Source organism: Ctenocephalides felis, unplaced genomic scaffold (assembly GCF_003426905.1).
Source record: "Ctenocephalides felis isolate EL2017-DRISC unplaced genomic scaffold, ASM342690v1 CF-g0.4_SCAFFOLD_02454, whole genome shotgun sequence".
NCBI classification, from domain to species: Eukaryota; Metazoa; Arthropoda; class Insecta; order Siphonaptera; family Pulicidae; genus Ctenocephalides; species Ctenocephalides felis.
Genome location: NW_020538608.1, coordinates 22,110 through 38,537, shown reverse-complemented (window position 1 = coordinate 38,537; position 16,428 = coordinate 22,110). Strand labels below are relative to the sequence as shown.

The 16,428-nt window shown below is 29.1% G+C and overlaps 2 protein-coding genes across 2 annotated transcripts in view; one reads left to right on the top strand and one right to left on the bottom strand.

Moving 5' to 3' along the window:
* Nucleotides 1-7,275, bottom strand: part of LOC113380899 (cohesin subunit SA-1-like) — a 28,252-nt gene extending 20,977 nt beyond the window's left edge. Inside the window, exon 1 of the mRNA XM_026619955.1 lies at nt 7,009-7,275. Coding sequence (XP_026475740.1) covers nt 7,009-7,275 — 267 coding nt within the window. The remainder of the gene's footprint in view (nt 1-7,008) is intronic.
* Nucleotides 7,276-7,791: 516 nt separating this feature from the next.
* Nucleotides 7,792-13,795, top strand: LOC113380897 (cohesin subunit SA-1-like). Its single transcript, XM_026619954.1, has 9 exons — nt 7,792-7,994; nt 8,635-8,830; nt 8,920-9,099; nt 9,718-9,897; nt 10,112-10,279; nt 10,648-10,851; nt 11,520-11,679; nt 12,186-12,313; nt 13,730-13,795. Exons 1-9 carry the CDS (start codon nt 7,792-7,794, stop codon nt 13,793-13,795), a joined length of 1,485 nt encoding a protein of 494 aa, XP_026475739.1.
* Nucleotides 13,796-16,428: the final 2,633 nt, after the last annotated feature.

The window sequence follows — 16,428 nt, the reverse complement described above, 5'->3', positions numbered from 1 at the left end:
CCAAACGGCCTATAAAAAATTGGTTTGCTTGCTTTTCATTGAAACCTAAAGCTTTTTTGTACCATGAACTTAACCTGAAATATCTATTTAATTATCCACGTGCACGTGGATGTTACTTATTCGACTAAAGTAATAAATATTCGACTAAAGTTTATATGCGACAAGCAACGTCATAAAAAGTCAAACTTCACTTTCGCGATATGCAGTATCATATATCGGCAAAAATAAATCTTATGTGACGTTACATTTGTTAATTATATTAATAAACAGGAAAAAATTGTATGTATTGTTGATTAGTATTTGTGTGTTGGTAGTTTTCCACTTATAAATATTGGTAAAAAAAAGAAAATACCATCGTATCTTACGCGTTACATTGTGTTGCTCATTGAATATTTAAAATTCGTTAAATGTAATTTATTGTATCAGTAATTATCTTCAAGCTATCAATTGTCGAGTGATTACGAATTGATTTTATTCAATATTACTTTTTCTTTACATAACATCCATGCTGCATGATATTCTCAATTTCCTTCGAAGTTAATTTAATTTCACAAATTTGGCGTTTTATATTATACAAATGAGTAATTTGTTGAAGATTGAAATTAACTTGTACCAGATATCAGGCAAGTCAGGCGAAGGTCCAAAAATTTTATCATCATTACAATTGAGTTGGACAAATCCATCTTCACTAACTTGAATAATTTCTGAAAGTATTGAAATACCTTCGTTTGACAATAAATTGTATTTGATCCATGGTTAAGAAGTCCGTACAAATTAAAAATATCCTTCTGATTGATTATATATGGATGGTCGGTCAATTAATGCGTTTGATATACTACTATTAATTGTAATGATATTTTATCCTCATACCTCAAAATACCATTGGATGTTTTAAATTCCTTCTTCGGTTATCATTTCATTTGATATATTGTATTGATCAAAGCAGGGAAACAATTTCTGATGTTCAATGAAAAATATATTCTTCACCATAAGAACTGAAATTCTAGGCACCCGCCTAGACAAATCGACAAAGACAGAGCATCTGATTGAAGGTTAATTTCATAATCACTAGGAATAAGAGAACCTTTGAATATCTTGGACTGGAATGAAAGCTTACCAAGATAACATATAAGCAATCATTGCAATCATAGCGATCATTATAAATCAAATTTCTTTTTACCTTAGCGCACCTGAACTTGTGACTCATGAACAAATGAAAAATTCTAATGACCTTCAGCCATAAAGTTTCTGATCACATCTCATTTGATATATAATTCAATTACAATATATATTAATTTCAAATTGTGCGGAAAACACCTTGCATTACGCACTAAATCCTCGTATTATGTACATATTTGAATTAATATTGATTCCTTCCATGACATTTTTTATTTTTCATATCATTTCATGTAGAAGCAAAGCTGTGTATCATCAGCTTTATACCGTCTTTCATCTTGAAATGAATGTGTCCTTATAATAAATATGAATCATTTTGCTTACTACTGTCAAACAATTTAACAGATTAAATATTTAAATTGTGTAATTTCCAGTAATACGTAATTGTTTTTATCTAATTGCAATTAAATCGCAATGTGATATTTCTACATTATTAGCCCTTATTAGTATTATCCATCATTCATAAGTAATTGTTGTTAAAATTAATATTGTTGTATCTATTTTTGATATAACTGCAGTAGTATAATTAATAACAGTGTTTTCACTTCAATTCACTAGTCCATTAAAATTCGTTTCACTATAAAATCTCCTGTTAGTAATATTTTCAAATTTGTTGTTTGCATTCAACAAATAAAATTTTGTTTCAATTCCCATGCTTTTTAACAATTTTACATATTCAAAGACCACACACACATCACGAAACGAAAATCAAATTCGAGAAAACTACCGATACTTTACGATTAACAATACAAAACATAATTTGAACACTTTGGCAAATTGTACTTGAACTAATTTAACAACTCATTTTTAGATTTATTTCCGCTTAACAAGAAACTCATGAACAAATAAAATCAATACGTTCATATAGTAGCACATGAAATTAAACGATTCAATAATTAATTATCTATGAGGAAATATTTGTCGCTCGCAAACCATTTTCGAGAAAAAGTTATGCTTTTTATGTGGTGGTCTGCCTTGCAAAACTCTATCAAATCGATATACAATATTATTCAAATTTAACATTTGAATAAATTTTACTGGTTAATATATTTCAGGTTTTGTTTTCCATACAACTTTTCAGTTTCTTTTATATAAAAATGTGTAATTTAACATTTTGGGTACATGATTTGTCGCCTCCTCAAAAATTACATTTCACTTAAAATCGTTAATTGTTACTCTCATAAAACTCGAACCTTATGGATTAACAAATTGCATATAATGAAGTTTTGAAACGAAAATCGCGCTTCTGATAAAAACATTTGCAAGTTTTTGTTATTTAATTATAGTTCTATATTGCTGTAATTATTGCTGTGATATATTTATAATTGAAGTATTTATTTCAGGAATGTACTAATTAATTATTGTTATTCTACAAGATATGATGTTCCGAATTATTACTGTTCCAATTAATTCTTTTACGAAGTATAACTCATATTTATTTTACACTAACATACATAAGACATGTTTTTGTTTGCGTTTTGCGTATTAATTACTTGTGTGTTTTGTTTCCACTGAAGATCAAATGAAACTCGAAATATGGATCTAATAAATGTATTTTAAGAAACATATCTTAGTTTTCTTTCTATTCATTATCTGGATAGATGACTGTTAAAAAGTTTGTGTTATCTATATATTAATTTCTTGAAGGCGTAACATCAAGCATAGAGCGGTGTTAGGTATTCGATACAAATTGGGAAACATTTAAAACATATTGGTAATTTTCGTAGAGAAAAGGAGTATCAGTTCGCTTATTAATACTAAGTTTGGCTAAGAAAATAAAAATCGATTCCGCATAGCGTCTTTGTGAGACTTTCGACTCATGATGAAGAAACCTTTGCGTCAAAAAATTGAACGTATGGTTGTTATGTTTTAAATGTCTGCGATTATCGTTTGTCGTGTTGTTTCAAACGTTTAAGAAGTTTTAGTCCTGTTTCGCCAATATATCATATATAAATAGCAATCTCTAATCTCTCTAATAATAATAATCTCTAATCTCGACAACAGAATTATATCTGGAATTCCTGCTATTTGCTCTACCAATATTCGTAAATTTGAATGTAGAAATGCAGGCAGTAAAACCAAAGTTGCACGTTTTATATGATCAGATGATATTCACAGCAAATATGGGACAATTTTGGAATGTTTCATTCAACCGATATATATGGAACTTTCAAACGAAGAGTTGAATACGATAGAAAATATTTCGAATGCCAAACAGCAAAAGGTATTAAGCGTAGATGTAAACGATTTGCAAATGCATAAACCTTCATTAGAAATATATGCTAGAGGAATGATTCCAAATATAATTCGGTTGAAAAGAGAAACTGGCCGATTAGATGAGGATGAGTTTAATATTGAGGCAGCAAACCAAATAAAGCAGAGGTTTCTATTTCATTATAAAAAACGACAAGAACTATAATATTTGCAGTAATTTTGAGTACTGATTTGAGAAAAAAATTCACATCAATTTCTGAACTGTTATATTATTTTCCAAACATTTGCCCAGATAATATAACAGAACTAGATAGAAAACGGAAAACTCTTAGAAATACCAATGTCGATTCGAAGAGACTGAGACGACTCCCAGTACAGAAGAATTTTAAAGGCACGTATCAAAATTAGAAAAGGCGATGGTTTCTGCGATGTTTCCATAATTATCGATTTTAATAAGAAAACTCCTGTGTTTGGCGCACAGTACTGCGACGGTGACTTATAAATATTTGACAATGTTACAGTATTTATTAAAATCAATTTGAAAACATTTAATATTTCGTTACGGTACGAGAAGTTCCGGCAATTTTCCTTAAGGCACGATGCCATACACCACTAGTTAAAGTATTTAATTATCAAAAGAACAATTAAAATGGTGTTTTAAAACATTAAAATAAACATTATGCAAATATAATATACCTATTAATTTTTTTAATAAAACTTGTTGACACTTTATCGCGACTTCAGTCAGTTCTTGAGCTGTTTAAAAACTCGAATTACCAACATAATAGTATATGACAAATCAAACGCAAGTCTTTAGTATTTAATATTTCAAAATAATAATATGTTGATTTAATAATTATGAATTACATTCATTCTTTAATAATTATGTAAATATTAATTTTTTTTTCTTTTCACAAAATCTGATGACAGTTCATGAACCAAAAGTTTAATTATTTATTTAAATTATTGAAATTTCTAGCATGAAAAATATTGACTGGAAGATATAAATATTTGCAAGATGTAAAAAATGTTTAATTCATACTGATATACATACTATATAATTTTACATTCAAATTACCATATTGATATATTAATTTGTATGTATTGTTGATATGTATTTGAGTGTCTGTTGTTTTCCAATTAGAAATATTTGTCAACAACAAAGACAATACTATTACATTTTACGCATTACATGATGTGTTGCCTGTTGAATAATAAAAAGTAGTTAAATGTATTTTATAGCATGAGTAAATAGTAATTAATTACCCTCCAAATTTTTCTTAATATTTGCAATTGTAAATACAAATTGTTAATATCGGTTTTAAATATCGTGGAGTGACTACAAGATCGATTTTATTCAGATTCACTTTTTATTTTTATAATATCCATGCTGCATCTCATGTCTCCATTTCCATCATATGACTTCACAAATTTAGCAATATATGTTAAACCAATAAATAATTTGTGGAAGATTGGAAATAACTTGTCCCAGAGTTCAGGTGTTCTTGTATTCAAGAAATAATTATCAATGGACATGTTTGAAGGTTTTGATGAATTTGAAATTGAGGAAGTGCGCCTTCATTCAGCATTCAGGCATGGTGATAGCATTTTATGTGTGGGTTTAAATATTTAATAAAGTAGACAAAATATATATATATATATATATATATATATATATATATTATATATATATATGTATATATATATCATAGTGTCAATTTCTGCTATAGCAGTAATGCGAGAACTTTCTTTTAAATTATAATTTAAAAAAAAACACTGGTCTGGTATAGATAAACTCATTTTCTTTGCTATAGAAAAAAGCAGATCCTCCATCCATACTGTTTCTCCTTGGGCCAGTTAAGAATTCAATAAAAACTAATCAATCCTGGTCGTGCTAATTCAAAAAGCTTTTATATTTTTGAAATCGGTTCAGCATTTATTGACAAAACATCGACAAAAGCTCAAAAAATGGCTCACAAACATACTTATTCCAAAACTTGTTCTCAAACGATTCAGATTGACTTGTCAGGTATAATAGATAATGCAATATATCAGAATGTACTATCGAGTGAAACTTCTTATGCGACTTTAAACAAGGTTGCTTTAAATGTTCAATGCAAAGTGAGCTAATGTTTGAATAACGATTGTTTTAGAATGCCATAGATTAGGAATGTTGAATTTTGTTTTAGATTTTTTTTAGAATGTAAAATGTTTTTCAAATGTTATGGATTATTCCATAATTTGTAGAATATTTATTAGAACATTGTAGACTGTTTGAAAGTGTTGCATAGTCTTTGAAGGTCTTGCAGACTGCACATAAGCATTGCAATCTCATTTTCACATTACGAAGTTTCTCTTCTTTTGCAGAGTATCACTTCTATTATTTTCATTGTTTTTTTTGTGGGAAGATGAAGGATTTCCTTCGCTCCTCTCAAAAAATAAAAAACATAAAAGCTTTAAAATTGAGTTTTGTCAGTTCTTCAAAAATGTCATAAATAGGGGTGGAAAAGAAATAATTTATGATGATTTTTTATACAAAATCTGACCTCAATCTTGAAACATTTGTCAAGATTGGGTCAGAAAAATATACGATACACGACAACATTGGCAGGTAAATTGTATTCGTGAGAATGATTTTTATACGTAGACTCTTCTATGGATTTTTAGATATTTTTAGATATCTATATATTTTACACATTTCTAGACAATTTCAAAAATATGTAGCCATTTGTAGATATTTTTTTTTAATTTTTGTACATTTTTAACCCTTGCCAGTAGGCGACATATACATTTTTTATGTATATCTAGACATTTTTGTACATATTAAAATTTTTTAAGTTACATTTAAACATCACTAGACATTAAAAATTAATACATTGGCAAAAGAGTTGAAAAAATATTTTAAAATTACCATTTGATTTACTGATTTTATATATATATATATATTCAGGCTTGTCCATAACTACAGACTTGGCAGGGTTACTTCAACAATCTTCAGAAATGAATCAGTACTAGAAGCTAATTCAGGCCGAAGAAGCGAAGGAGACAAGGCGTGATCTGAGTCGCTTAAAATCCCTTCACTCAGAAAGGAATAAATTAAATGAAAAGTATAGGGAACTAGAATTGTGTATCAAGTTCCTATACAGGAATATAATTTATAAACGCATGAATTAAGATATTTTGACATTTATGGGCCAATTCTCGGATAACACATCTAAGTTTTGTTTGTAGACTCCTGCTTTAACATATCATGTCTTAAATAAGCATATGTTCAGGATTATGTATTCTTGGACCACGTCGTGTAGGAGGCACTCTTTTTTCGATTGAATTGAATGGGTCCTATTCAGTTTCCTTTTCTTTTCATGATCGTTCTCAGTGAAGTCTTTTATGGACTTATTCTTTTGTTATCTTGTCAGTCCACTTTATTTTCTCCATTCACCTGTCTCCTGCGCACCACATTTTAAAACTCTCCAAATAGTTCTTGTCGGCTTTTCTTAGAGTTCATGTCCCTGATCCGTAAAGAGCTATGCTCTAGACATAACATTTTATTTATCAATATCATCCACAAGTCGAGACTTGGTTGGTTCTCAGTAGTGTTCTCAACTTCGCAAACTCCACCTTGGCGCTTGCGATCTTTGTCCTGATGTTTCTCGTGCTGTATTCGTTTCTGGTCAGAATGCTTCCTAAATATTTGAAATGATCAACGTCTTCCAATTTTTGATTTTCTACTGTTATCTTTAGAGTATCATCTCGTTTTGATACTCTTATCACTTCCAATTTGTTGATGCTGATTTCCGTTCCGTATCTTCTACCCATTTCGACGATTCTGTCCATCATGTTCTGCAGCTCGGTTTGGTTTTTTGATATTACCACTAGATCAATCATTTTGCCATATAAAATAAAATATGTCACCAGGAATAGCTGTTATACCTACCATAATTCCATGAACCGCATAAGTTAAAAAATATTTTTTAAACATCAGTTTATTTACAGAGATACCGCACCTGTCACAAGAAGTGTGAGCATACGTGAATTGGGCCGCTTGTTGAGAAAATACCCGGGACTATTCCTAAATGAGTGGACTTTGCGACTTTTTGCATTTTTCGTCTATGACAAGGTATATATATATATATATATATATATATATATATATATATATAATAAATAAATGGTAGTCTTTCATCCATGCTTTCTGATCCTGCACTTCGGTTTTCAGTACCCTGTATTTTCTCTTTACCAATCCCTTCAGCCCTTCTATTTTACCATCCACGACGTCGTGCAGGAGGCACTCTTTAGAACAGAACGGGTCCAATCCAGTTTCCTTCTTTTTTCAGGATTCTTGAAAAGGCCGATCTTGAAATGTCAAGAGAACATAAAAATCTCCTCAGGCAGTTACTAATAATGATTTTTTCCATATCTTCACAGGCTGCATCAGTACGGGCAAGCGCTTTGAAAGCCTTGCTCCCGTTATATGAGAACGATAAATTAGCAAGCAAATTAACATTGTTCACTCAAAAATATCAACAAAGACTTGTTAGATTATCTTGGGACAAGAGCCGATGCAATCAAGAGATTGCAATAAAGCTTGTCACGGCTATGTTCAGGTGAGAGTTGAGAATAAAAATGTTCACTTAATAGACATATGCATGAAACTTTTGATGTTGATAACCCAGTAAACACCCAACGGTAGTAGCAATCTTATATTACAGCTGTTCAAAAAATAATAGTATATTGCCAGCGATAAAGTAAAAAAATACAAGCAATAAATGAATGTATGTTAATTCTAATTGAAGAGTGAAGTTGCGAAAACAATATTTGTTTAGGCGTTGTTTGACATAATCCACTGTCTCAACAAATATTATAGAAGTTATTAATCAGCAATTTATTAATCTTCATTTCTCTAATGAAGGTTCATTTCTAAATGATAATTACAATGACAAACCGATCATGTCATATTTGAAGTATGACTTTAATTACATTATTGTTTTTAAATATTATAAATATTTTAATGCTATTATAAATATATAATTTATAATTTTTTATTATATAAATGTGTATATATATAATGGTTGACGCTATGGGTTGAAGCCCCTTTCTGGGGTATTGCAATGACTGCCGCTTATTATATTTTAGCATTTCCCCATTACGAAAGGTGTACTTCAACTTCTTAACCCGACTTCTACGAATGCCCTGTAATTACCTGTTAAGACTGATATAGCTAATTATCCATTTTTGTCCATTCAGGTCCTATCCGTACTTATTCACTAGGAAAGACTTGAACACGGTTTCAAGTTTGATGTTCTCTCCAAATCGAAAGGTTGCAGTGGCAGCAGGCACATTTTTTCATCATGTCTGTTTAAGATTGGATGAAGATTCAAATGGGGCCGGGTTTGGGGTTCGATGGTTCAGATATGTTTCAACTTTCATCAGTGAATTGAAAGTAAGTAAAATATGTATATATGATAGTCATGTGGATGTCGTATAAATAATTTTTTTGAATCTTTATTCTTTATTTTGATTATTTTTCAGGGTTTAAATTTTATTTCATATCTAGTGGATGCCCTAGTTGGAAACATTGAGATAATGAAAGATTGGAATTCGATGATACATATTTTAACTCAAGAAAATGATGATCCTTTGACCCCAATCCCCCAACCTCAAGAAATTTTAATTGAAATTATGTTCTGTGTGCAAGTCTTTCAAGTACTGGTGAATATCCAGGGGAGAGAGCAACTGATAATATGGTAATATTGCATTGCAATGATGCATATATAAAACTGAGGTAACTTGACCTATTTTAATGTACTGGCGGGGGGTACTTACGGAAGCGACAAGAATAAGCATTTTCCAGAAATGATCTCAAGTTACAATATTCGCAACGAATCCGAATATGGTCGATAATTACAAGTACAGGACTCTACTTAATTGATATGCAGCTGCTCTCCTGGTCAATTAAATAAACAAAACGCTCTTGGTCTCCAGACAATTTGATTTTTTTTTCATTTTTGGACTGTGTATGAACTCATGACCAATGGAATAGTTTTGTGGGAATCAGTTTGTTGCTTTTAGTACTACACATATCTGTTTCCTTGATTTGATATTATAGCATGATAGTCGTCAAACGTTTAAGGCAATAATTTATAAGTCCAATTAGAAGTACAACATTAACTAAATCTAAACCGATCAAGTAAAAGTACCCTGCCCTGGTTTTAATGTCAGTACATGCAAATGGGTAAAACTATCCAGTTGTTTCTTCTTCTAGTGTGTTGATTATATGTTTAAACATTATTTTTTATTTCTAAATTTCATTAGTTTTCATATTTACAGGTCCCAAGTTTAAAACAAAGAAAACAAATGAAGGAAGAAAAATTAAATATCACAAAACATCTAATGCCTGTGATAGCAATTCTGTTGGCTCGCTTCAAAACCAATGTGAATTGTATTATTCATTTGATCAGAATACCTCAATATTTTGACTTCGAAAATACAAGCAAGATGGAAGATCTGGTTAGTATTTTAATTTTTGTACCTATGAATACCTATAAGGATTACTTAGCAAACCTGGTCTTTGTCTTTGTGCTTGAATTGCCACCAACAGGAGTATATATTTTAACCAGAAATTTTAATTGCATATGGGAATGTTCATGCATCTTGCATTTGTAGTTTTTCTAACTTTTTAATATATACTTACTAGTTTTAATCTAGTGTTTTATGTTTACAGCATTTAAGGAATTTATTGGGCGCTCTGCAAGTCATCGCCCAGGATTCTGCAGACACAATAGTGTTGGACAACTGCAGCAAGACTTTGCATTGCCTTTATAAAAGGGCAAGAAGCATTGTTGCAGATTGCGATGCCGCCATATCGACCATTGTCGACGAATGCGCATTTGTATATATGGAGCCATATCTTGTATGGCTAAGTATTGTGAATGGGGTACGAATTACATTTTTGTTATGTGTAGAAAGTTGTCAAACAATTCATCTCTTGATCAGAAATAATTTTTCTTTCTAGCAAATGGATCCAAAATATGCTAAGAAAGAGGATTTTCCTCGGATTGTAAATTCTCTGAAGAAAATATACATTTTCCACTATTTACATAACATAAATTATTTAGATATATGGGATGATTTTTTAGAAGAATTTAAAGTGTTTAAGAATGGTGTCATTGAAATCTTCCTATCGAGGTATGTCAATTAGATCAAAGATTAAACATAACTAATTTAACTAATTCATACTCCTATCAAAATATATTTTAGGGATCGATATACTGCCTACTTTCCTACGGCACATATTTATCTTGGGAATTGATGGAAGTAAAAGATATGGATCTAAATAATATGGTACTCAATGCTATGGCTTGTATGAAACGAGCCGATATATTAGAGTTAAAATTGAAAAATTATATTGAAATCTGCAAGGACATCGTAAAAAATGTCACTCATGATGATCTGCAACAAGCTGTAAGTTGATTTGAAAAAATCAAAAATTTAAAGTAATACTAATTGTAAGGCAAATTTCAATATTGTTTTAAACTATACATGAACTACTTGTCTACCTGTCCACCTGTCTCCAACTTCTTCAACCTTCTACTTGTCAAGAGTTTTACCTTGCTGCCTGTTTACTGTCCAACCTGTTAACCTGTTAACCTGTTAACCTGTTCACAACTCTTCAGTTCACACGTCTACTTGTCCATCTGATTGCCTGTCTATGTATTCACCTGCTCACCTACAAGTCTACTTGAAAACCAATTTACCTCTATCAGTCTGTTCATCAATGGGAATCGAATGCTTTTTGAGTAATTCAAATCGAATAATCGGTGCTCCGGGGTTGTCCACCAAAAATAGTATCCTTATTAAATTTTATTATCAATAAGGTACATAAATAGTAGATTGGGCTATGATTTTTATTTTGTTCGTAATTTTAACCATTTCTAGTAAAAATATTGATTGAAGTAACGCTCACTATGTCCAATCCAAGCCTAATCAAAAATGTATGGGAAAGCGTCATGTTAGGTTTGGACGACATGGCAAGCACTCGCGATTTTTGAACAATTACAACCTATTTTGGTTTTATCGAAGTTGCTGAAATATTTTTTGTACTTTTAATAAATTAATTTCTAACATTTTAGGCCTTGATTGCAATATGTTCTTTAGCCGCGAATTTCAACCGAGAACTGGCCGACCATCAAAACCCAATAATACACGACTTAGTTTTAAAACTCAGCTCGGATGACATAAAGCTAATAAAAAAGTATGCAGAAGAGTATGTTTTCACAAAACATTGGACAGGTAATAATTACAATAAAATTAATTCAAATATTCCTTATTGAAGTGGAACTTCTAATGCAAGTGCCAACAAAAAATGTTGAATAGAAAGATACACAGAGCGAAAATTGTCTGAAGATGGTATATATTATATGAAAATTTGTAAATTGTCAGAAAATCCACATCATTTTCAGACAATTTACAAAATTTTCATATAATCAGCTGAAGATTTTGTAAAATGTCTGAAGATTTGTAATATATTTATTTACTGGGAAAGTTTTTGAACATATTTTATTAGTTGGTTGTTTGATATCTGTTGTGATGCATGTTGATACACTTTTAAGCTTCAATTATAAATTGAGATGCCAAATAGAATTTTTCACTCAAAGATGCATCTAACACAACTTAACAATCACATTTATGTTTAGATTTTTGTTTATATGCATAACACAGTTTGTGTAAAAGAAAAAAGTAATATGACTTTACTAGAAGACTTTTGTAATTATGTTATTGTTATTATCTTATTGTAGGAAGACACGAAGAACATGAGATTCAAATAAGCAAACGTCGTGAAGTGTTGGAGCGTTTTTGTAAACTTGTTCAATTTAATATTATACCAGCTAATAAAGCATACTTTGTTTTAAAGCATTGTGTGAAGGTAAGGTTATAACAGGTGTACATTGCATATTGAAACTTCTTCCTATTCCATTTTGTAATTTACTGACTAGCTAACATTCTAATAATTACCCATCGAAGTCTCCAAAATCTTTCTGAAAGAAAAGCTTAAAAATTCAAAAGAATACTATTAAGGTCCAAGAGATTAAAGATCTTGCCATGTAAAATATTCTATAGCTTTGCCATTCCCAAACCTGAAGGGCTACCTTAGAATCCATAATTTGCCCCTAAAAATACCTGCATTTGACCATGGATTTAGTAGCTTTATGAACAAAACAGTGGATGTATTACGAGGACCTAGGATAATTAGTTGAAACTAGCTATAATTTGTTAGAGGTATATATTTACATCAAATGACTGTGAAATTGTAGTAATGATAAATAATGGTCACAATAAGGGCTTTATTTCAAACTCTGTGAATTTATACATATATAACTATAAAATAAATATTTTCGCACTCACAATTTCTTAAGAATCGTTTCGGCGCATCGCGCACTGTTTTGCGTCCGAACGAACTCTATGCAATTGCAGGGTACTATTAGCGTTACGCGCGGGTGTACTGGCTCTGTTTTTTTCAATCTTCCAATGTGTTCCACTAAACTGATTTGAACAATATTTTCAGTACTCAAAGGAAAAACAATAGGCTTTCGAATAACGTTAATTAGAAAGTGGTCCAAATAAATGCACTACCCGAAATAATCAATTGAAAAATTATTTTGTCTTTTTAAGCTAATAGTAAACGATTTTTCGGAATCGATTGTTCTACATAATGTGGTCTGAGTCAATGTGAGTAGAATCACGTAAATTTTTTTTCGATATCTTTTATGGTTACGCCAAAAATTGAGTTTGAAAGAAGGGGCCACTTTGGCATATTTTCAATGATATCTCGGCCATGAGGTACAAAGTTGAAAAGTGGTATATCGGTTTTTATCAAATAGACCTATAAAATGGCGTATAAATTATTTAAATACCAGGGTGGGGCCGATTCTGTATGGCAATGCGCCCATACCCTTTCATAAAAATTCGGGAAACAAGTATCAATTTAAAATTTTTATTAAAACAATCATTAAAAATTAAACAATCGACAGGATAAGTGTAATGGAATAATATAAATATTTGCTCGTAATATATAGACTCTTTCAATCGTCGCATCTGTTTGATAAGTCGCATATTGTTTTATACGTTTTATTGAAGCAGAATTTAATATTTTAGAAATCATTTTGAATTTTTTTTAAATATTTTTCGGATTTGTATTGCTCGATCGGGATAGAAAATATGGTTTCTTATTTTGTAGAATCGGTGTGGAATAAATAAATAGTTTTTTGTAAAATCTGCTTTCCGAAATTATTAATCATATGTTATATATCTGCTTATATTTTTAACTTTGTCTTTTATATAGTTCTTTTATACAGACATATTAAATATAGGAAATACGAACACAATATTAGCTGCAGTTATATTTTAATTGCTATTATTAAATATCATTAAAGAAATTACTAGCTTTGTGAAAACAAGTTAGTCCAATAGTTCACTGGCGCTCCTACTATTACATCTGAGCGAGAAAGCTCCACTTGCACTTACACATATAAAGAAACTCTATTGACCTATATTCAAAATCGTGGAAAGCGCCTTCAACTAGATGAAAAAAAGTTATAAAAGGCCCAAATGCAATTTGGTACGGTGAGTTGTATAAAATTTGTTGAGTTGAGAAGTTCGGTTACTTGAGTGGAAGCAAAATATATAATGGATATCATACAAGGTATTTATTTATTTAGATATATATATATATATATATATATATATATATATATATACTAGCTGACCCGGCAAACGCTGTTTTGCCATCAAAAATATTTTTCCGCATTGCAAAAGTTCTTATAATATACATGATATATTAATAATAATGTTACATTTTTATTACACGAATTTCTTTACATTTTGATAATTAATTCGAACGCATCATAGTGCTTTGTTTATTTTAATTTTATTTATGTCAAATAGTGAAATATTTTTAATCAATGAATAAATTAGATTTTAGTCTGAATCATCGCAGTACCATTATCTAAATATATAATTTTTATATAAATATCAGATTTTTTACTTTTGCATTTAATTTAAAAATATTGAATGTCAATTTCAAATATCCAATATGCACTAAATTTTTAAATGCCAAAATATTTCCTTTTTGGTTCGAAATTTAATATAATATGATATAATTTATATCTATAATTTGATTGCCAATATTGCCTATAACATAACTTGGAATAATTAATTTATTTGTATCTTATTGAAGTCGTTAAAAATTCATTTTTTTTTTGAACTGTCAGAATTTTGTTTATGATTAATGTTAAATTCAATATGTCGCTTTTTTATTGTGATCTATAATGTTTTAATCACTTATCATATAAATTTTCGACTGCAAATTGATATTCATACTATCCCTGAAACTAACATGGATAAAGTTCTGAGAAATCCGAGTCCAAATCTATAAAATGTTTGATTTTTGGCACTTTTATTAATTTTTTATCAATTTTTGTACTTTTACTGTACTGTACAATAATGGATGATTATTTATCAAAATTGTAATATTTAGACTATAATTTTAGATGTATACTTTTTATTTTGGCATTGAATTATTTTCATTAAAATCAAGTGAAACATAAATATATTTATTTGATATTTATATAAAACATATAATTAAAATATGCATTAAAATCATATTGTCTATAAATAATATGCCATTTTATAAATAGTATTTATTACTTTGGTGCTTGATATGGGTATGAATTTGTAATAAAATATATTCTTTCTGACAAATAGTTAAAAACTTGTTATAATTTTCAAAATTATTTGACATTTCATACTTCAAAAATTAATTCACTCGCATCATAGCGTTTTGTTTATTATACTTTTGTCATGTCAAATACGTCAATATTTATTTATTATAAATTAATAATTATTTTAAGTGATCAATGAATATATTATATGCTTGCTAAATTCATAAAAAAGTGCAAATTCAACACGGGAATATTGTGGAAATAAATATTTTTTTACATAAAGATCTGATTTTTGACATTTGCATTTCATTTCAAATTAATTATAACTGTCAAAATATTTTCTTTTGGATCGAAATTTAATATAATATGATATAGTATTTAGTTTGTCTAGTTTATTTTTGTCAGATTGCAATGATACCTTCAGATTGTACTATTCCATTTAAGAGGTTACAATTTTCTGTATGATTAACGTTTGCGATGGCAATCAAAATTTATCTCAACTCATATAATAATGATATTTTATTTTAATTACACAAATTTCTTTACACTTCGATAATTAATTCCAACGCATGATGCAGGTGTTTTGTTTATTTTAATTTTGTTTATGCCAATTTTTTTTAAAATTAATGAATAAATCAGGTTTCAGTCTAAATTAACAAATCAGTATCTTCATCTGAATATACAATTTTTTATATAAATATTTGATTTTTTACATTTTCATTTAATTGAAAAATAGTGAATGTCAATTTCATATATTCAATATGCAGTATATTTGTAAATGTCAAAATATTTCCTTTTTGGTCGAAAATTAATCTATGATATTTATTTTACAATATTGTGCTGTATCTATAATTTCTTCGGCAATATAACTTGGAATAATTAATTTATTTGTTTCTTATTGAAGTCGTTAAACATTTTTTTGTGAAATGTCAAATTTTTGTTTATGATTAATTTTAAATTCAATATGTCGCTTTTTTATTGTGATCTCTGATCTATAAGGTTTTGATGAAGTTTTGGTATCCGAAATAATTTGGTAAGCTAATCAAATAAATATAAATTGTAAATCTATTTATATAATTATTTTCATAAATTTTGACAAATGACATTTGACGATTTTCATGTCAACATTTATTCAAATTTATAAACATTGACTTTTAATTAGATTTAAAACTATAAATTGTAATTTTGAATATAGCATTTCATCTAATTTGGATATAAATGTTGGATATATCTATATATGTACATGTTTTTGAATTATATTTTCTGAACTGTCAATTTTTGTTTTTCAAAAATCATAAATCTTTTTTTCTCAAATTTTCCA

Coding starts and splice junctions, on each gene's coding strand:
- LOC113380897 (XM_026619954.1), top strand. CDS start 7,792: ATGATTTTTTCCATATCTTCACAGGCTGCATCAGTACGGGCAAGCGCT. Junction 8,831..8,919: donor CTTTCATCAGTGAATTGAAA/GTAAGTAAAATA, acceptor ATTATTTTTCAG/GGTTTAAATTTTATTTCATA. Junction 9,898..10,111: donor CAAGCAAGATGGAAGATCTG/GTTAGTATTTTA, acceptor TTATGTTTACAG/CATTTAAGGAATTTATTGGG.